This window comes from Balaenoptera borealis (genome assembly GCF_965194805.1).
Source record: "Balaenoptera borealis genome assembly, chromosome: 5".
In the NCBI taxonomy this organism is placed as follows: domain Eukaryota; kingdom Metazoa; phylum Chordata; class Mammalia; order Artiodactyla; family Balaenopteridae; genus Balaenoptera; species Balaenoptera borealis.
The window spans coordinates 82,794,882-82,816,867 of record NC_138862.1 but is presented as its reverse complement, the minus strand read 5'-3'; the positions used below and the strand labels follow the sequence as shown (position 1 = coordinate 82,816,867).

The following is a 21,986-nucleotide window of genomic DNA, read 5'->3' as shown; positions in this document are numbered from 1 at the left end:
TGCAGACCGGCAAGGTGGAATAACAGCAAGAACCCAGGAGATTCAGGTTCATGTTCAGGATCTGCAGCTCACTAGCTATGCCATGACTTTGGGCAAGTCTTTTAATTTGTGCATTGACACAATGAAAGGAATTCTTCTCTCTTTGTGGTTTGCCTACAGTACTGTAATGATGGCAAATGTAGAATCTGTCTCATGGGGGTGTTGTGTAGTTGCCTGAGCCAATTTGATTATCATACTTAGCATCATGCCTGACAGATAAGGCTTAATAATTGTTGGCTGATATTGTCATCAGTCATGACTAGCCCGGGAACTGGGCAGGGTTTGCAGTCAGCTGGTAGGATGGGTTGTGGGTGTGGATTGTAGCTAACCACTAACTCCAATCACCCTCCAATCTAAACTTTCCTAGAGCTTCAGTCCTCAGAGTTTAGAATTCCTTGTTCAAGGTCACATAGTCATGACTTTTAAAAGGCCTTGATTAGGACACTTTTCAGAATACCTAACCTCTTTAGTCAGTACACTATATTTCTGCTGGGAGGTAATTGTTGCCATCTCTGCTGGGCTGCACAATTTGAGGAATAATTTGCACAAGCATCAGTTGCCACCATGACCAAGGCATGAAGCATAATTATCTCAAGTGGAAACTGTGATTGAGCCTGTGCATTGAGGCCTGGTTTGCAGGGGCTGCAAATGAGCTGCCACCTCCAGAGCACTATGTGCCTGCTACATGCTGGGGCTGTAATTAACCGGAGCCTGTTTCCAAACACCCATTCTCCAAGTTCCAGTGGGTCAAAAGTCCCGACTCTGGTGAATGTCAAGATCCCTGCAGAAGGACTTCCCTGGTGGCGCAGGCGTTAAGAATCCGCCTGCCAATGCAGGGGACACGGGTTCGAGCCCTGGTCTGGGAAGATCCCACATGCCGTGGAGCAACTAAGCCCTTGTGCCACAACTACTGAGCCTGCGAGCCACAACTACTGAAGCCCGTGCACCACAACTACTGAAGCCTGCGTGCTCCGCAATGAGAAGCCACCTCAATGAGAAGCCCGCGCACCGCAAAGAAGAGTAGCCCCCGCTCGCCACAACTAGAGAAAGCCTGTGCACAGCAACGAAGACCCAATGCAGCCAAAAAAAAAAAAAAAAAATTAAAAAGAAAAAAAAAATCCCTGCAGAGTCTGTGGCTGAACTGAGACCTTCCCATTGTCTAAGGCTTCATTTATAGTTTTCAAGGGAATTCCCTTTACTGGCTTTGCTATCTAGTTGTGGTATAGTACGTATGATTTGGAGTAATCCATCTGCCATCACTCCCCCGACATCTCCTTGCTCTCCCACCCACATGGTTTCACCCAGGAAGATCTAGTTCTGTTTGTGCCTGAAGGGGAAGGAGACCAGGGATCCAGGCCTTCCTTTTCCCTCATGTGAATGACCATAAGCAACAGGAGAATTCATCTCTTGCCCTCACCATGGCCAATGTCTGCTCTACACATGGGCCCAAAGGCCACACTTTCAGTACTTCTGAGAAGTTGATGATGGCATCTGTGAAATGGGAGGTCTTTCATCCTGAGGCAAGGGTACAAGTTCTGCCAGCCCTTTGTACCATCTGGAAACAACGCTGGGAATCATATTTGCAGGTCCAGAAATGTTATTTGATTGTTTCATGGCACGAAAGACTTAATTTGAGGCTTAGTGGAGAGAGCAGACTAAAGAAGATTTAGGAAACATGGCCTACAAGGGCAAAACGTGCTGAGTTTGAGGAAAAATACACATTCTACATGTAGTCAGCACTCTGAGAACACTGGGGGTAGGCAGAGCTGGGACCATTGTTCACAGATAATTCTCCAACTTTATTTTACCCTCCTTTTACCCTCCCACAGGCCAGGGTCTTGTCATAATTACCTTGCTTATACAACCCTTGTTTGCATCTCCAGAGAGACAGCCATGTTTGGAAGAAAGAACACGAGTCCCCAAGTCTGAAAGGAGTCCCAAGAAGAAAGAAATGTAAAATAGTGAAAAGTGTGGAGTTTTGACTCAGTCAGACTTCAGTCCCAATCCTTGTTATATCATATACCATCTATGAGAACTTTACAGCTTCTCTGAGTTTCAGTTTGCATAGTTCAAGATGGAACAGATAATATCTATCCTGTTAGATTGTTATAAAAATCATTAAAACATATGTAAAGCGTTGAAAAGCTGGCTTATATTACGTATAGAATAAATGGCAAGTATTAATATCTGTAAAATGGAGGTATTTCAAAATAGGCACTTTGCAATACCGTTGTGAAAAGTAGGGGGAAATGCTTTTGGCCTATAGCAGATGTTTAATAAATGGTAGTTGTTAGTCCTGTCTTGCTGTGAACTATATGTCTGACTTTCAGCAAAGTCACCTCTGCTGACAGTGAAAATGGGAAGTATTTCTACTCTACTCACTCCCAAAAGGACTGCAGTGGCAACTGGCAATAATCACACATGCCTCACTTGATTTTTGGAGTTGTGATAAATAAAATCACATACAATATATTGGAAGCCAGACACAGGGAACAATGTACTAGAATGAAACACATTGGGAGGCAAGGGACTTGGGTTCTAGTCTTGGTGCTGTCTTTTGCCAAGTGACTGTAAGCAAATCGCCAAGTAATCAGACCCTCAGGTGCACACACTGCTGACCTCTCAGCAGCTGTGAGAAAATGCAAATGTGAGAAATTATCACTATTACTCCTTGAGGGTAAAGACGGTTTTCCCTTTTTAATCTTTGGAACCCAGCAAAGTCCTTGGCATATAGTGGGTACTCAGTACTTTTGTTTAATGAATTATAAATTGCCCAGAAATCATATTTTTAATCATTAGTAAACTTTTTTACCCATAAGCTTATAGCCTTTGGTCTCACTGTGATTGGTTGGATCCCTGGGCCTGTGTCCCAAAGTATTTGTATTCCATGCTAACCTTAACATACTCAGATATGTTATTCAGACGCAACTGAAAGCACACACACCCACAAAACCAGCAGTAAAGAGAGAAGAAAGCAGCTCTTCTGTATATGGCAGCTGTAAGGGGACGGTTTCATAATCCTACACCCAGTTCTGGTTTGGTTACCACTCCTCTAGGTTCCTTATTACTCTATGTACCCATTCTACAGAATTCATCCCCAGAGTGAAGGTGGTAGGCACTGCAGAGGCTCCAGCTGCTTTTGAAGATGACTCTTCATGGGTAGTTAAGAATGTGAAAGATGCCTTCCAGTTCTCCTCCTCATGGGAGATGGCAGGTGGCAAGTGCCAAGCAGAAACATGGATGAGGGTGCTGGGCTTCCTGGTGCCAAGGGAGAGCCCTTGAAGTCTTCTTGGCAGTAGGGAACATCACACGTGCCCTCCACACTACATACCGTCCCAGAATTGTTAAAGTATTTGGTCTCTGAGGGCTTTGGTAGAAGAGGAAAGCTTGTAGAGATTGAGAGAAGGGAGATGGAGAAGACCAAAATGCTAACAGTCACCATCATTACGTGTGCACTGTAATAAACTGCCCTGGACCAAGGGCACTGGCAAAGGTTGGATGTTTTCAAGATCTGCCATGTATCATGTCTTCCCACCTTACTGAGGAGCATCTATGATCTTAAGTCATTTTTAATACCATCTCCCACCCGCAACTTCTTCTTCCTTTTTTCCTTCCCCTCTTCTCCACCCACCCCATCGTTTCTCCCTCCCTACCCTGAAGTCCGACTAAAGTAACCTCAGGCAAGCCTCACCCAATCACCCCAGCTGGGTTGGGTGTCCCTCTGTAGCCTTCAACTCACCGCACTGTAATTTCTGGTTTATTTACTTACTGTCCAGTTCTGAAAAGTAGGACCTTTATCTTGTTCAGCATTTAATCCCCAAATACCCCTAACAGTGCATCACACAAAAGAAGTACTTAACAAATGTTTATTAAGTGTACCAAGTTATACTTCTAATTTATTGCATTCCCCCCCACCCCCAGCTACTACAATAACTAAGCAAACAGAGTTACACGTCAGGCTTTCTTCTTTGCACAGTAGACAAAAACTGTTGGAAAGCTAGATACTAATCAGCTGTTTTTTTCCCTGGTACCAGATCATCATACTGGTGAGTTCCTTCAAACCATTTAAGTATAGCATTCAGTGCTGCATAATTTGTTCAAGATCACAGAATAAAATGTAAAGTTTTTCAATTAATTTTAAAAAGCAGCAAAACCCTACACGAAAAAGTAGACCAATCGCATTTATAAACATCAATTTAAGTATATTAAACGTAACAAAACTTAGCAAGATACGAAACCTAAATCCTAGTTACACGAATACAACTGCTACAGAAATAAAGACCTTCTCCCCACCTAGTCTACTTATGACTCAGACAGTAGCTTTTATACCCAACTTCCCCCCCCCCCCACCTCTGGCTGGCCCTCACCAGGGGTGGATGCCGGCCCCAGCATTAGCATTAGCCCTGGCCCTAGCCCCCACATTGCCCCTGTCAGCCTCGTCTGCCAGGGCCTCACGGTACTGCACTGGCCAGTGTTGGGGTTCTTTCTTATGGAGCCTGGCCACGAACCCCAGGACTTTCATCTTGCTGGTTTCCAGGTCGCTTCGGGGACCCCAAGAGAATTAACATGCCGGTGGATTGGTGTGAGAAACATGCCGGTAATTGAGGTATCTCAGCTGCACGAAATCTTCCATAATAAGCCTCCTCGAGTACCCAGAGAGGAGGTGATACTTTGAGGGACGCACCTCCAACCGACGCAGCATCTCCCAGACCTGTGCCTCCCTGGCGCTATTACCTTTCATGTAGATAGAGCCCAAGATCATCATTAAAAGACTCAGTCTGGGGCCATCTCCTCCCAGATCCTCCTCCTCCTCCTCAAGGTTTTAGTTTGCTGATCAGGATGTAAGTGTGGTGCTTGCGGTCAAGCTGTTTCAGCTTGAAGCCAAAGACATACCGCAGATGCTCTGCGGGCCTTGCGATGATCTCAGGGAACAGATCCTTTAAGTCTCTGATAATGTATTTCACCATCTCGGAGAGGGTGATGGGACTCTTCTTCCTGTCCTTCACCAGCAGAAACTGCACCAACTCGGTCACCGTCTGATCCAGACGGAGGCAGGCCCTGCGCCGGGCCAAGGTTTTGGCTGCCAAAGCCCTCGCACCTTTCAGGGTGATGGAGGGCTCCGCAGCCCCCTCCTCCCTTACAGCGCCAAGGTCCTCCTCGGGGCTCTCTCGCAGGAGGGGGCTCGGGGCCACCTCCTGCGAGGCGGTCAGGGCCTGGGTCTCACTGTCGTGGCCACCATCCATCTCCCCCTCCGCCTGAAGGATAGGGAGACCCCCGCTCTCTGGTTTCTGCAACATGTTTTCGGGCAGGCAGGTGCAAAGCGCGTACACTGGCCGAGGGGTGTGCAAGCCGCTGCACAAACCCCGGCGGAGGGGTTGGACAGCGGCTGGGACGGCTGGAGTAGGACTAGGAGAGATGACAGAGGGGACTTTGTGGTTTCCGGGCTGCACCGCAGAGGGCTCGGGACGGCCGCAACGCCGCCGGCGCCGAAGACCCGCGGCGAAGCCACCGCGCAGCCTCAGTGCGCGCCGGCAAGCCGACTGGCCGGACCACTTCCGGCCAACTCAGCCAAGATGGCGGCCCCCAGGCCCGGCGAAGCCCCTCCTTTTACTGCTCCCGCTGGGGTGGGAGTGAGCGCAGCCTTCTCAGGATGCGAGGGCTGTGGACGAGTGCGTCGCCAGCGCTGTTTTTTAGACTCGAAGGCTGGAGGGGGGTAACCAGGGCTTTTCTGAGGTTTCAGTGTACAAGGATAAAATAGGGATGGAGTTCCAGCCACGTACTTTCAGCAGGTGCTTTATTTCTATGTGTGTATCTAAGATTTTGAGTAATTTACTGGAGCTGAGTGCGGAGTGCATGAAGGTGAAGGCTGAGAGATAAGGCTGTGCGGGACAGTTAGTGACGGGCCTTGAACAGGATGCTACGGAGATTGAAATCTATTCTGAACACGATGGGAATTCATACTACAGGGGGATTTAAGCAAGTGAGTGTCCGGACCAGATCTGTATCTTTCCAGTCTCTCCGGTGGCAGTGTGGAGGATGGATTGGAGTAGGGCTGACCAAAAGCTGGGAATCCAGCTTGGAGTATTGGTGTTATTATAGTGCAGAATAGGAACTGAGACTCGGCCTGTCTTGTTCATTGTTATATCCTCAGTGCCCAGAACAGTGCCTGGCACATAGAAGCACTCCATAAATATTGTAAAATGGATGACGAGGGGGTAAGGATAGCAGGTTCTACAGGGGTCAAAGAAGATGTTAAAAGATATATTGAGGTGCAGCTGGCAGAAATAGTAACTGATTGGAAGAAAGGGGAGTTGTTTTTTTTTTTACCTAATCAAACTTAACTAGTCCCATTACTTTTTTCTTTTTGCTTACTCTACTCTGAGCTTTCTCCCACTACCAGTCTGTCTCTGTCTCTCTCCCTCTCTCCCTCCCTCTCCAACTCCTCCTCCTCCTCCTCTTTCTCCTCCTCCTCCCTCTTCTTCTTCCTCTACTTCCTCCTCCTCCTCCCCTCCCGTCTCCTTTCCTCCTCTCTCCCCTCCCCCTCCCCTTTCTCTCCTCTCCTCTCCTTCCCTCTCCCCCTTCCCTCTCCCTCTTCCCTCCTCTCCACTCCTCTCCTCTTCTCTCCCTCCTGTCAAGGCTCAGCTTAAATGTCACCTTTCCAAAGCCTTAGTCTCCATGCATGGAAGTTATTTACTGCCATTTCTGAATCACCATAGCAATTTGTATTTGTTTAACACCCACTTATATAGACCTTATTGTGCACTAGGCTCTGTTCTAACTGTTGTTCAAATATTAATTTGTTTAGTTCTCATTAAGGTAAGTACTATTATCACTATCCCCATTTTATAGATGTGTCTTTCCTATGGAATTTGCTATTTACTAGCTATGTAATCTTGGGCAAGTTACCTTAACTCTCTTTCCCTCGGTTGCCTTATGAGTGAAATGGGCATAATAGTAGAGACAACATTGTGGACATCATGTGAGGTAATGCACGTAAATCATTTAACACAGTGCTTGGCACATGGTGTTCAGTAAGTGTTAGCTATTATTTATTGCATACTTTTAATGTGCTGATAATGTACTAATTTTTTACATGTATGAACTCGTCTACTTCTCATAACAGCCCTGCTAGATAAGTGGTATTATTATCCCCATTTTACAAGTGAAATAACACAAAAAGAGGGTAAGTAACTTCCTCAGCATCACATGACTGAGCCACTATTTCAATCATATAGTATGACTCCAGAGACCATGCTCTTAACCACTATATTAATAGATGTTAATTATTATCATTATTATTGACCATACTCTGTATAATAGTTATTTTTGTGCTTATTACCCTCCAGAACCAAACATCCTAAAAGCTAGGGCTATGTCTTTAACTCTTTTGAAGAGCCCCTCAGCGTCAGCACTCAGTATGTAATTGTCACTGAATAAATGATGAAAGGCATTACTTTTTTCCAGAGGAAATAGCATTTATGTTAAGTAAATATATGACAGTTAGACCTTTTTATTTTTGGCCGCAGCACGCGAGATCTTTAGTTCCCTGACCAGAGATAGAACCTGTGCCCCCTGCAGTGGAAGCTAGGAGTCTTAACTACTGGATCACCAGGGAAGTCCCTAGACTTTTCTAGATGTAATCATGAACTTTTCATTTTTAAAAACTTCTGAAAATATATACCCATTTATACTTTATGACTCAGAGAAGCTGAAAGTGTGTGAATGAAGCAGGAGGATGTTTATTATAGTTTAACTTGAGGCTGTTATTGGTTCCTATTATGTAGAATATAAACATAAACATTTTATGTACAATATAATTTAGTCCTCACAAATCCCTATTAGGAAGGTATTATTATTCTCATTTTACAAATGGGAAAATATTCACTGAGAGGTTAAACCACCTGTCCCCCACCACCCATCTGTTAAGTGCTAGACTGGAAATGAGGACCTAGATCTGTCTATTCTGAAAACTGTACTCATGACCACCATGCTGGACTGCCTCGTTGTCAGTTTCTCCTGAAGGTAGAACCACTCCTACCTAAAAGGGCATCACTGGAGGTAAAATAGTCTACTTACATATCTTTCTCAGTTCAAGTATTGCTGAGGAGATACAGAGGAGATAGATGCATGGAAAGGAGCATACAGGAGATACATTGAATGGAAAGAATTTTGAGGGGCAAATTAGCAGTACTATGACTGGATTTTGAAAACTGAATAATGTAATGCTACTCATCCAAAAAAAAAAGGAACAAACTACTGATACAACATGGATGAGTCTGGCTAACGTTATGTTGAGTGAAAGAAGAAAGATACAAAAGATTATGTACAATATGATTCCAGTTAATCTGATGTCCAAGACAGGTTTAGCTAATCTATGGTGACAGAAATGAGAACAGTGGAGGCCTGGAGTGGGGTTGACTGGAAAGGGATATGCATGAACTTTCTGGGGGTGATGGCAATGTTATGTATCTTGGTTTGGGTGTAGATATACGTTTGTCAAAACTTTTCAAACTGTACCCTGAATATCTGTGTATCTCACGGTATGTAAATTATACCTTAAAAATTATAAAAATAAAGTTTTAAAGTTGAGGTATAATTGACAGATAACATTAGTTTCAGGTGTACAACACAGTGATTTGATATTCATGTATTGTGAAATGATCACCACAATGTCTAATGTCACCATACATAGTTACTAGATTTTTTTTTCTTGCGATGAGAACTGTTAAGATCTATTAGCAGCTTTCAAACATGCAATACAATATTATTAACTATAGTCACCATGTAAAAAAGTTTCAAAAAATTAAATGAATAGGCCTTTAGGTATAGGAGGTGATGAAGGTATGAAAGGTGAATGGCTTTGCTTTGCCACTTGCCAACCCCTGGATGCTACAATGTTTTGCACTGAAAGGAACCTAGACAATCATTTGCCAGTTTTGATTGTGCTGACCTCACACTGGACAGGCAGACTTTTAAAACAATCCTTACCTAAGCTGTTAAAAGGGAGGAAATGTATATCTCTTGGTGGGGGGTGCGGGGTGGCAGCAAAACAAAACTTTGATGACTGTTCGATGGAAACCTTTCTGAAGGATGCTCCTTTGTAGCCTAGACTACAGTGGTTAAAAGCCTGCAGTGCTTAGCACAGTTTAGTATGCGGAAAAGGATAAGGGAGTTACACTGGAAAAGCAGAACTGCAGGATGAATTATCCTGGAAATGTCTGGCACTCTGTGGGTGTAGAAAAGGTGCGTCCTAGAACAAAGCACTGAACCAGGTCAGAAGACCTGAGTTCTGGTGTCCCAACCCCTTCGTTCATTCTGTGACCTTGCACGGCATACTTAACCTCTCTGGGCCACTGTTTCCTCATCTTTAGGCCTGACAACCTTAGCTTTGCCAGTCCCGAGTTGTTTTGAGATTCAAGTAGGATTATAAGTGTAAACATACTTTTAAAATGTTCTACCATTGAGAAACAATTATAAAACGTTACAGATTTTTTTTTTTTTTTTCTAAGAGACCTGGTAGAAAAATCTCAGTAATGAATGTCACTGGCCTCTCATGCAGACATTTTGGAATGAGCTTACACATTCCTGGTTGAAAAAACTGTCTGGCCAAAAAAGATTAAATAAAGAAATGTCATGTCCTGACACTCCATCTAAGGCTAGTGAATGTTTTGGTGGGAAGCCAGAGTTATCTTGTTGGATTCCTTCTAAATTTGTCAATGGATTCCTCCAAGCTCCTGAGTGCCTTCTTCACACAGATGCTGAGTAATGTCTCACTCCAGATCTGAGTGAGCCCCAAACTGCATAGGTGCTTGTGTCTTCTCTGTTTCTCCTGACAGTTTTGATAACCGTGCAGCTGATCTGGCTCAAAGAAGGGATCAGAGGAAGAGCTTTGTCCCACCTCCCTGGGCCAGGGGCAAAATGGAGCCCAGTTTTGTCACAGCAGAATGGGCAGAGTGTGAAGCCCTGGGTCCTGTATGTGTGGCTGGTATTGAAGCAGGATGGCCAGGCGGATGATTCGATCTGACTTGGGTAATGAAAATTGTTTGTTACTGTTTGAAGAGCAATTGTGTAAGCAACAGTACTCCTGTGTTTGGCTGCCTGTGACCCACCAGTGTCTGTAACATAACACCCGACCCAGAGGAGGAACAGACCCTGGCCGGCAGGGGAGGGGAGAGATGCAGGGGGCACAGGGCCCCCTTCTCCCTCCCTCCTCCACTGTCCCACCCGCTCTGTAAACCTCGAAGGAAAGTTGGCGAGAAGGCATTTGCCACCTGGACACAATGAGGCCCAGTGCGAGGGGCAGGCGCAAGGCTGGCGGGGAGCCAGGGCCCTGGTCTGAATGGCCGTCGCCAAGGGGCTGCCAACGGCCCATCTCTATCCCCCATAGGCCGGGCCAGGGCCAGGGCGGGGGCCATCAACCCCCACCTCCGAGGCCCCGCTCACACCATTTGCTGGCCGTGACCAGAATGCACGGGACGCGGGGCCTTTGAGCAGCTGAACAGAGCCGTTTCCCCTCTGCTGGCCGCCAGTTCACTTGGATTAGAGCAGCTCTCCGGAGTCCCTTTGTTGGCAGCTTGTTATTCTGCACATACCCAGCACTGTGCATTCATCTTTATTAGTTCTAATTGCTTCCCTATTCTAATGGGATCTTGATATTCCCATACAATTGAAAGGAAATGTATTCATTAAAATAATTCTTCTCCTAACTGCCGCTTCAGGCTGCTTCTCTAAGTGACATTGTCTCTCCAGCCACAGCCTGCTGAGGCCTCTTATTAAGACTCTAGTCAAAAGCCAACTTTGGGCAGCAAACTTTCCTTGCAGGAGTTTCCAGACACTGAAGAGAGGGTGCTTTTTAATCGGCTCACACACTGAAGTTGGAGGCCAGCTGGTAGACCTGGGGGTGCCGCTCTGGGTGGTGGTGGGGGGGGCGGGAGGAGAAGGGCTGGTCTCCAGCACAGCCTGCCTCCCGTAAGAATGCCCCCTTTCTGCACACTGACTGGCTAATTTAGGCAGGGCTGTCCCCCCCACTGTCATCTGGGTGGAACTTTTTGTTTATGCCGCGAGCAGTGACTAGGTGTGCTCTTGGAGCAGGCGCTGAGTAAGGTGCTGTGGGAAGTGTGGAGCCGGAGCTGCAGTCTCGAGGTGTTTACGGTCTCCGTGGGTGGCTGCCCGCTCCGAGTCCCTCCAGTGATGCCCGAGAGGGGAGGCTGGGAACAGCTCGCAGTGTTCAGAAAGCTTCATGGGATAGAGAACTTAGAAAAGCGGGATACTCTTCCATCAATGTGTTTGATTTAATAACCAAAATCTTTCAAGCCATGGGATCATGGGGGTAATACAAGAAGCTTCCTGGGGACGTGGGGAACCACTGATCTATTGGGGTGAAATGAGCACGCCTATGTGAACACCTGCTCTTTACGCGAGTGGTGTAAAGACTGCCGTAGGAGCTTGGAGGAGTGGAGGGGAGCATGTGCTGGGCACTACACTGTCGCTTGAGTCTTCTTTAATCCCTATAACAGCCCTGTGAGGGAAGCACAGTTATTCCCCATTTTACAAACGAGAAGTAGACAAGTTAGATAATTTGTCCAGTGTCAAGAGTTGGGAGTCAGGACTTGAACGCCGGCCTTCTGATCCCAAAGCACAGGCTGCTTTCACAGGAGCCTGCTGCCTCTCACGTTGCATCTGTCAGGGCCAACAGAGGAGGTTTAATGTGGAAGGTGGCATTGGATCTCCCTTGAGGCCTTTAGGGATGGTGGGTCGTCAGCAGGTAGAGGGGGGTCAGGAAGGAAGAGCCTGAGCAGAAGTGCTGGGAAGAACCTAAATCAGGACATGACAGGAGTCCCGGTGGCCCAGCAACTGGAGGGCGAGGAGTAACAGGAGGAAGGCGGTAAGGTTTGTGGGGGCCAAATTTTGTAGATCCTTGCCTGGCAGGAGTTTGGATTTCATGCTGTAGGTACTTCTCCAATGAGGATATTTGAACCTCTGGATAAACACATTATTTCTTTCAGGAGCATCAGTTTTCCTTGAGGTGAATAATTTTAAACATCTTCATGTTAAAAGAAATTCAGATAGATCATGGAATAGAATGCAAAATTCTCATGAATTTTTAAGAGAAAACAGAAGACTTCAAAGAGAGCTTGGGTGTGTTGGCAGGAGCTTCAGGCTGTGTGGTCCCCTGGGGGAACTGAAGGCGTTTCTTTTGTCTGCTGTTGGTGTGCTTTAGCGGGAAAGTTTGAGAAAGACTGATTTTGGAGAAAATGTTTTGATCCCAGGAATAAAATAATTAGGTGTATTTCAAGAAGGATGGCAGGGGCTTGGAAGACAGGTGGGACAGGGCAGGGACCACGAGCAGGAGTCCAGATAAGAGATGGTTACAATAAACTCTCAGGAGACGTGAAGGGTCTAGGGGGCTGCCTGGGCCTCAGACCCCACCTCTTCACCCGAGCCTTTTCGGAGGCGGCCTGCCTGAGAGATGCCCCACCCCGAAGCCACTCCTTCCTTTTAAGGGGCTCAGCGATTAGACTGGGATGGCTGGCCAGGGAGGCTGAAGCAGAAGCACTTAAGGGAGAGCCTGGGCCTGGGCCAGGAACTGGTCCTCACAGAGAACCTTTGTGCCCCGGCCACCTCACCCAACATGTTGCCTGCCGACCACTTTCCAGCCCAGCAGGTTTATTAGCTCACCTGCTGGAAGGTACCAGAAAGCAAGTGGTTGGACCAGTGATTCTCTGCGGTGGGGGTGAGAGCAGGTCCTGTCTCGTTGCAGTGTCTGCTGTCCTATACTGGTGGGCAGTGCCATTGGACCCAGCATGGTGGCCAACACCCTGTGGTCAAGAAAGACTCAAAGGGAGGAAGGAGGGAATAAGACATCTCAGCTTAGGACCAAGACCTCACTCTACTTCTCCTTATCATCAGTAGATGCAGATAGCCCACCTTACTTAGCCAGACTCTCCTTTCAGGTGGGTGACTTCTTTAGGTAGCTTAGAAATGAACTTTGAAGCATCATTTTTAAAAAAACATTAAAAAAATTCCTTAGTGCTTTATTTTTTTCTCATTTTAGAAGAGATTGTTTATTGTACAGCAATGAGAAAATCCTGACCATTTAAAAGAAAAAAACGAAAAAGCACCTATAATTCCACTACCTAGGGGAAACCACAGTTAACAAATACCCTGGTGTGTATCCTCCCCCAATTTTTCTAAGCATTTACTTTTATTTATTGATTGATTGCTTGATTGATTTAGGCTGCGTTGGGTCTTCATTGCTGCGCGCGGGCTTTCTCTAGTTGCGGCGAGCAGGGGCTACTCTTCGTTGTGGTGCGTGGGCTTCTCATTGCGGTGGCTTCTCTTGCTGTGGAGCACAGGCTCTAGACGTGAGGGCGTCAGTAGTTGTGGCTCGCAGGGTCAGCTGTTGTGGCACACGGGCTTAGTTGCTCCGCAGCATGTGGGATCTTCCTGCACCAGGGCTCGAACCCGTGTTCCCTGCATTGGTAGGCGGATTCTTAACCACTGCGCCACCAGGGAAGCCCCAGCATGTACTTTTTTTTTTTAACAGTTATCTTGTATACTCTGCTTTATATACACTATATATATGTATATATATATTCACATACTGTGAATCTCTCACACTAATATTTTTCTATAATGTAATTATTTGTGATTGAAAATATTCCACAGACCCCGTGTCACCTTTAATGGCTATTGTATATTTAGGATGTTTTCAGATTTTCATTATGAAATACAATGTGATAAACTTGTTTGTGGCTAAATCTTTCCTATTTCCCAAGATTATGGAAATTATTATATAAGAATATGACCATATAGATATGTGATTTTTTGAAAGACAAAATTGGGATTATTCTATATTTATTTCTATGACCTAATTTATACACTAAATCCATTTTGAAAACCTTTCATGTCTACAAAAGTGAATCTGCACAATTATGTATTAATTTCATTTAAAAAATAGTACTTTCACATAGTTCAAAAATCAAAACGACATAAAAAAGTAAAATTGAGAATATTTGCTTGCACCCATGTCCCTCTTTACCTGGTTTCCTGATTTCCCCTCCCATAGGTCACTGCTTTTAATAGTTACAGTGCCCCTTTTTGAAAATATAAGCAAATGCAATTATATATACCTTGCCCCTTCTTACAAAGAAGTTAGCACACAATGTCCATTATTAGACACTGTGCTTTAAACAAAAAAGCAAAAAAACTTAATAGTATGTAGTGGAGACTTTTTCATATCAGCACATAGCTTCCTGGTGTATTATGGTTTGGATGGACAGTAATATCTAACCAATTCCATATAATTGGACATTTGGGTTATTTCCAGTCTTTTACTATTACAAGCAATATTATAATACAGACATATATCATTTCTGTATGTGTGCAAATATATTTGCCCGAAAAATTCAGAGAGTGGGATTGATTAGCCCATAGGTAAATACATTAGTAACATTAATAGAAAATGCCATATTGACCTTCATAGGTGTGTATCATTTTCTATTCCTACCAGCAATGTATGAGGGTGCCTATTTCCCTACAACTTCCCCCACTCAAGTGTATTTTGGATATGTAAAAATCTGATAGGTTAAAAATGGGTATATCATTGCAACTATAATTTGTACTCATTATTACTAATGAAGTCGAACGTTCTCTTATATGCTGAAAAGCCATCTGTATTTCTTTTTTCTGAAAAAGGGCATTTTTTCTATTGGGTTATTGGTCTCCTTGATTTATAGAAACAAATTATGTATTAGAGTGATTGACCCTTTGTGAAGTGAGTTGCAATTTTTTTTCCAGTAAGTCTTTTGTTTGTTTTTCTTTTGCTTATGGTGCTTTTGACATGCAGGAGTTTTAAGATTTTTATACAGATGTATTTATCAATCTTTTATTTCATGACTTCTGGATTTTTGAATCGGTTAGAAAGGCCTTCATTACTCCAAGATTATAAAGGAGTTCTCTTATTCTTCTGGTAATTTTATGGTTTTATTTTGTGCATTTAAATCTTTGATCCAATTGATGCTTATCATGGTTTACTGTGTGAAATACTGGTCTAGAATCTATCCTTTTCCACATAGTCAAACACCATTTATTAAAAAGTCTGGGGCTTCCCTGATGGCACAATGGTTGAGAATCCACCTGCCAATGCAGGGGACACGGGTTTGAGCCCTGGTCTGGGAAGATCCCACATGCCGCGGAGCAACTAAGCCCGTGCGCCACAACTACTGAACCTGCACTCTAGAGCCTGTGCTCTGCAACTACTGAAGCCTGCATGCCTAGAGCCCATGCTCCGCAACAAGAGAAGCCACCACAATGAGAAGCTCGAGCACCGCAACGAAGAGTAGCCCCCACTCGCCACAACTAGAGAAAAGCCCGTGCATAGCAACGAAGACCCAACACAACCAAAAATAAATAAATAAATAAATTTATTAAAAAAAAAAAAGTCTGTCTTTGCCTCACCGATTTGATATTTATCTTATACCAAATTCTCATATATATTTGGATCTGTTTCTGGGCTTTATTCTATTCTGTTGGCCTGTATGTCTATACAGCATCATTTTTGGTAGCTGCATAATGTTGCTTCTTACGTATATAACATAATTTATTTGACTAATTCATTTTTGTTAAAAATCTCGGTTGCTTCCAATTTTTCAACATTCCAAAGAGTGCCTCAGTGAATAAAATCCTTATATATGTTTTATGTGTGCATGTGTGTGTAGTAGATCCATTTTTTCCTTTGGATAAATTTTTATACATGGAATTACTGGGTCAAAAGTTATGTGCCTTCTTAGGCTTTTTTCATACATATTGCCAAAATGCCTTCCAGAAAGACTGTACCAGTTACACTCCCTCCAACAGTGTATGAGTGCTGATTTCCCCTCACCCACACCAACTCTCAGTATTATCATTCTTTTTAATCATTGCCAATCTGATCAGGAAAAAAAAAAAAAGGGCCTCTCATTGCTGTTTTAATTTGCCTTTCTTTGAATGCTAGTGAGGTTGAACATTTTTTCAATTTATGGTGGTTTTTGATGTACAGAAGTTTTTAATTTTTAATGTAGTCAAATCTATCAATCTTTTCCTCTATGGTTTCTGCTTTTGTTGACATGTTTAGAAAGTCCCTCCCATCGTAAGATTATAAAATATTCACTTATATTTTCTTCTAGTACCTTTATGGTTTCATTTCCATCTTTATCCATCTGGTATTCATCTTGATGAATGGTGTGAGCTGGGAAAGAACTTGTATTATTTATTTATTTATTTCCAAAATGGATAACCCGTTCTTTCATCACTGTTAAAAACCATATATTTGTGTGTGTGTGTGTAACTCTTTCTAGAATGAACATCTTGAATAGCTGGATACTGAGGGTAATTGAGTTCTAGACTCTGGGTCATCATTAGAAACATCAGTCATACTAAACAGGCAGATGTGACACTTTCCAGCATACATGGGCTTTTAAGGACCGACTGACATTTGATATTCAAATCCCAGCATTGCAGCTCAATGCTGGTGCAACTTTGAGGGAGACCATCCTTGATTCTCCTTGAGTCTTGTTTTTTTCATCTGTAAAATGGGGTATATTCCCTTCAGACTGAAGCCCTCCCTCCTGCTCCTCCATCTAGTGATCGCCTCAGGCCCTTACTGTAAATAGGATATGCTGGAGAGGGGAGGGGTTGAGTGCTGTGTTTGCTTTTTATAGGCTTTCTATCTTTACGCTTGTGCTCAGACTCTCATTTGTTATGTCTTGCTGGTTTTAGTGTCTTTTCATTAGCAGCTTTTCTCTTCTGTCTGAATATGCGGTTTTTAATCATATACCAGCTAGGAAACCAGACAACTGGATTGTTAGAAGTGTATATAAATTAAGAGTAACTGGGATCTGAGTGAGGGCCTGAGGGCCTCTCCTGTTGTATAATGTAGTGGTTCTCAACCCTGGCTGCACATTAGAATCACCTGGGGAGATTTTAAAGCATATCCACGTGTGGGTCCTACCCCAGGCCAATTAAATCAGAATCTTTGGCGGTCGGCCCCCGGCCTGGGTGGGTGATGAAGCTCTGCAGGTGATTCTAATGTGCATGCAGGGCGGGGAGCCATTGGTTGAGTTCCCTGGCTTTGTGAGATCAGTATTTACACTCAGTGGTCTCCCCCTCTGGTTCACTCCGAAAATGTGCCCCAAGTTGTGAGGGTCGCCCTACAGAAAAGAAGGCCAGATAGCAGAGATGTCAGGGATTTTCTGGAGGCTGTGGGCTTGCTGGAGAGAGCAGTGCCAACTCTCAGGCCTCTGTCACCCTGGAGGTCACATACCTCTGGACATTTGGAAATGGTGTTGGCAGTTTCTTTTCAGAAAAACAGAGCCATCCTAGTCTCCCTGATGCAGTTCCTCCTGCCTCTGGGGTCTCTCCTGAGGAGTGCGAGAGGTGATAAGAAACAAACATTGAGAAAATAGCTTTAGTTATTTCTATCTCATCTATTTGTGTATTCTCTTGTTCTCTTGGCCCCTTCTCTGTCCCCCAAAACACATGTAGGTGATACATGTCAAGCCACGCTTGGTCCCCAGCTTTGGTGAATCCATCCTATCTGTGATGGAGCTGCTCTCTCCCAAAGGCAGGCTCACCTCCACCAACAACTGGTGGACTCACTTTGTCACATGGAAAAATAGATACAGCCCACAGGATGAGTCCCACCATCAAGTGTCTTTGCTACAAGATCAGCCTTCTTCTTATTCTCAAGTTTTGATAAACTGACTGTGGGCTTAGCCCATGCGCTCAAGCCCCCTTCTAGGTGTCTCACCTGGTTTATCTGCGACTAGGGCCCCTCTGGTTCCACCAGACTCTGTGGGGAAAAGTTATCGCCTTTACTGATGAATGAAAACTCCTCCAAGCTTACTGATGAAGGGAGACTCTCTGTGGAGAGAGGTGACTGGAATTTTCCCTTGGGATTTCTCACTCATCACTGACACTAGTCAGTGGCTCCACCCTCCAATACACACACATACACTGGGCAGCTGAGGTAAGGCTGGATCCTTCAGACCAGCCTTTACTGCACGTTGGGATAACAAGAGAAATAAACAGAGAATAATAACATGACTTCCTATAAGTCATGACTTGTCATTTGCAAGATATACTTGATCACGAGGGCTCAGGGCCCACCTATCCTAGTGCGGGGCTGCCTCTGTGTAGTCAAAACCATCCCAGCAGCCCTGGGAAGCCTGGACGGTTGCTCTCTTGAAAGTTCAGGTGGATCCACCAAAATAATGAAGCCAAGAAGGAGATGAGAGTTCCCCTTCTGTCTGGTGCCACCATCTGAATTCCAGTTACTTGTCTGAGGATCTGCCTTTTCCTGGGATGATTGAAATGATAGCTCCTTTTTATGGGAAATAGAACTTGGATTCAAGTAAGGTTTTGATGCTCATTAAAGCTCATACAGCAAGGAAAGGGGTGGGCACACACCAGCTCACCTCAATGACTTGACTGGTTTTGCCAGAGGTACAGTTTATATCCACAAAAGACAATGTTTTTTCTTTTCTTTTTTTTTGACTACGTTTTTTCTTTAGATATGTTCAGTAGAGAGATACACAACGTTGTGAAATCCTCTAGTGTTGATTCATGATGGAGCCATAGGTGAGCGAACTGAGGGTTATTAAAGACTGCTGTTGATGTGCTTTTCAAAGAGGTCCCAATAGTTGTCCAGGGGTCTAAAAATGCAAGGGTCTATCAATCAGTCTGCTGAGACTTTTGCTGTACCTGGAAGCCTATGTGACATAGCTCTGCCTAATATGGTGATTTCTTCTTCATACTCATCAAGAGAGACCTCATTCCCTATGCATGGGGGAATGGCCTTACCCTATGGCCCCAGCCAAACAAGAATGTAGCAGGACAGCAAATCATTGAGGTCTGAGTGCGAAATGCTGATAGATTTCCCTAATGCTCTCTGTCTGGTCTGTGTTCCTGGAGGTTGTATGGCCATCATCCTGCATTCCTTATGGGTTGAGTAACCCCATAAACTGTGGCCCACTGATCTTCAATGGAGGCAGTGCTGCCCCCTAGAGGCATTTTAGGAATATGCAGTGTATTTATGTTTGTTGCATTGGTTGCTGGGGCACTACTTAGGGGAGATTGAGGGGACCAGACTCCTTGCCTTAGGTGACGCAGTTTTATCCAATGATTTGTCCTGCACTTCACGTGACATTTGAATGCCCCACCCAACATTCATATATAGGTAGAAAATCTCTTTATATTGGTCTGAGCTTAGAACCTAATTCCATTTTGTATATAAACACAAAGTACTTTAAAAAAATTTATTTATTTATATTTGGCTGTGTTGGGTCTTTGCTGCTGCGCGCGGGCTTTTCTCTAGTTGCAGCGAGTGGGGGCTACTCACTGCGGTGCACGGGCTTCTCATTGAGGTGGCTTCTCTTGTTGTGGAGCACAGGTCTAGGTGCGCGGGCTTCAGTAGTTGTGGCTCGCGGGCTCGGTAGTTGTGGTGCACGGGCTAAGTTGCTCCGCGACATGTGGGATCTTCCCGGACCAGGGCTCGAACCCGTGTCCCCTGTATTGGCAGGTGGATTCTTAACCACTGCGCCACCAGGGAAGTCCCACAAAGTACTTTTTGCATAGTTTTAATATACACTGAATTTTTCATGAATGCTACTATCATATAAATCGAGAGAATACTGTATTTTATCTTTACCAGGAGTTGTTCACCATTTCAGAAAACCACAATACGAATAGCAAAATTCTCGCCATATTTGAATTGCCAAAATAACACACGTCTATTCATCTACATTCGTACATATCTGTATGAATATATAGTACTTGTTTAATCTTGTTTCAGAACATCAAATATAAAGAGTACCCGTAATGTTGCAGTTAATAATGTTTTACTGCTCTTAAATTCAAACTTATTCATTATAAGTGGGTATAATTGTCTTATATCTTCTTATGTAGTTATGCTCAAACATTTATAAATTTAAATGCATATTATTTTATTCTAAATTATTTCCTTTTAGTTCTTTATCTTATAGTTAGGGCTATATGTTGATTCTTTAAAAACTTATGTGCGTAGGTGGGTCATACTATCTATAAATTTCATTTCAGAATAGTAAAAGTGGTCTTACAAAATACTTGCTATAAAAAGGGAGCATTGGGTCTGATAGAGTTGGGATGCACTGCTCTCGGTAACCTCCTGGAGGATGTTTTGTTTTATCTAATTTTCACAACAGCTGTATGAGCTAGGTCCTATTATGACCGCCATTTTGTACCGGAGGAAACTGAGTCACAGAGACATGCGGTACTTTGCCCAAGATCACATATCTGGAAAAGGGGAGCCAGGATTCTAGAGGACTTTCACAATACCAGGTCACTATTCTGCCTTCCACCCATCATGTTTGGCCCATCTCCCATGATTTGCCCAGGTGTCTACCAGAAGCCCATCCTCTGGCCCTGTTAGGCCTTTTACAGGGCCCAGCAAGGACTCAGACTGGAAGAAAAAATTACTTTTTCCTTTTGGATAAAATTTCAATAGGGTAAATCAAAGGGAAATGCTTTGCATAGAGCAGAGCCCCAGTAAACTTTGCTGAATGAATGAGTGACTGATTTGGTAGAGTGGTACTGGGTCCTTTGGAACAGCCCTTAGATTTTTTTTTTATAGCATTAAAATTTTTTAAAATTTATTTTATCTGTGGCTGTGTTGGGTCTTCGTTGCTGCACGCGGGCTTTTCTCTAGTTGTGGCGAGCAGGGGCTACTCTTCGTTGTGGTGCATGGGCTTCTCATTGTGGTGGCTTCTCTTGTTGCAGAGCATGGGCTGTAGGTGCGCGGGCTTCAGTAGTTGTGGCACATGGGCTCAGTAGTTGTGGCACGGGGGCTCTAGAGCGCAGGCTTAGTAGTTGTGGCGCACGGGCTTAGTTGCTCCGCGGCATGTGGGATCTTCCCGGACCAGGGCTTGAACCCGTGTCCCCTGCATTGGCAGGCGGATTCTTAACCACTGCGCCACCAGGGAAGCCCAGCCCCTAGATTTTTAATAATTTATTTCAGTAAGTTGATGTGAGTTTCCCAGCCCTTGACACGAGGTTCACAGGTCTCCCACCTCAAGGATGGAGAATTCCATTGTCTCCTTGGGGCTGAGAAAAGCTGGCCATTCTTTTTTCCCAGGAAGCACAGCTGTTGAAACAGGAACCAGCACATCTCCCTCATTCTTAACATTTTTTTTTTTTAATAAATTTATTTATTTATTTATTTATTTTTGGCTGCGTTGGGTCTTCGTTTCTGTGCGAGGGCTTTCTCTAGTTGCGGCGAGTGGGGGCCACTCTTCATCACGGTGCGCGGGCCTCTCACTATCGTGGCCTCTCTTGTTGCGGAGCACAGGCTCCAGATGCGCAGGCTCAGTAGTTGTGGCACACGGGCTTAGTTGCTCCACGGCATGTGGGATCTTCCCAGACCAGGGCTCGAACCCATGTCCCCTGCACTGGCAGGCAGATTCTCAACCACTGCGCCACCAGGGAAGCCCTCTCCCTCATTCTTTCGCCATGCTCACTGATGTGGGCCTCAGGCCCTGGATGTGGAGTATTCATTAAATAATAGCCTTTCTTCAGGCCCTTGCCTGTGATCTAACTGATGCTGGCCTGGGAGATGCCAGCTCCTATAGTGGGTACCACAAAGAGATGCTGCACTGTGTTTCCTATGTGTCTTTGGCAGGTCTCATTCTGAGCTCCTGCTTCTTTCCTTCATTCAGCAAATGTTTTCTGAGTGCTTGCTTTGTGCCAGATACTGGGGTGCAGGGATAAGCAATAACACATGGTCCCTACCTCCAGAGACTCAGATTTAGGACAGAGGACTGACTTTTGCAATAAAGTATGGAAAGAGCTGTGACAGTGGAATATACAGAGGCTCTGGGAGCCCAAGGAGGGGGGCAGCTGGCCCAGACTGGGAAGAGGAGGGAAGCCTTCCTGGA

The 21,986-nt window shown here is 44.7% G+C and overlaps 1 protein-coding gene across 1 annotated transcript; it reads right to left on the bottom strand.

Moving 5' to 3' along the window:
* Positions 1 to 3,783: 3,783 nt before the first annotated feature.
* Positions 3,784 to 21,034, bottom strand: MAGEF1 (MAGE family member F1). The gene is given in 3 exon segments (XM_082393083.1): positions 3,784 to 4,600; positions 4,604 to 4,856; positions 4,858 to 21,034. Coding segments are annotated over 3 exon segments (930 nt in total). The 5' UTR covers positions 5,337 to 21,034; the 3' UTR covers positions 3,784 to 4,402.
* Positions 21,035 to 21,986: the final 952 nt, after the last annotated feature.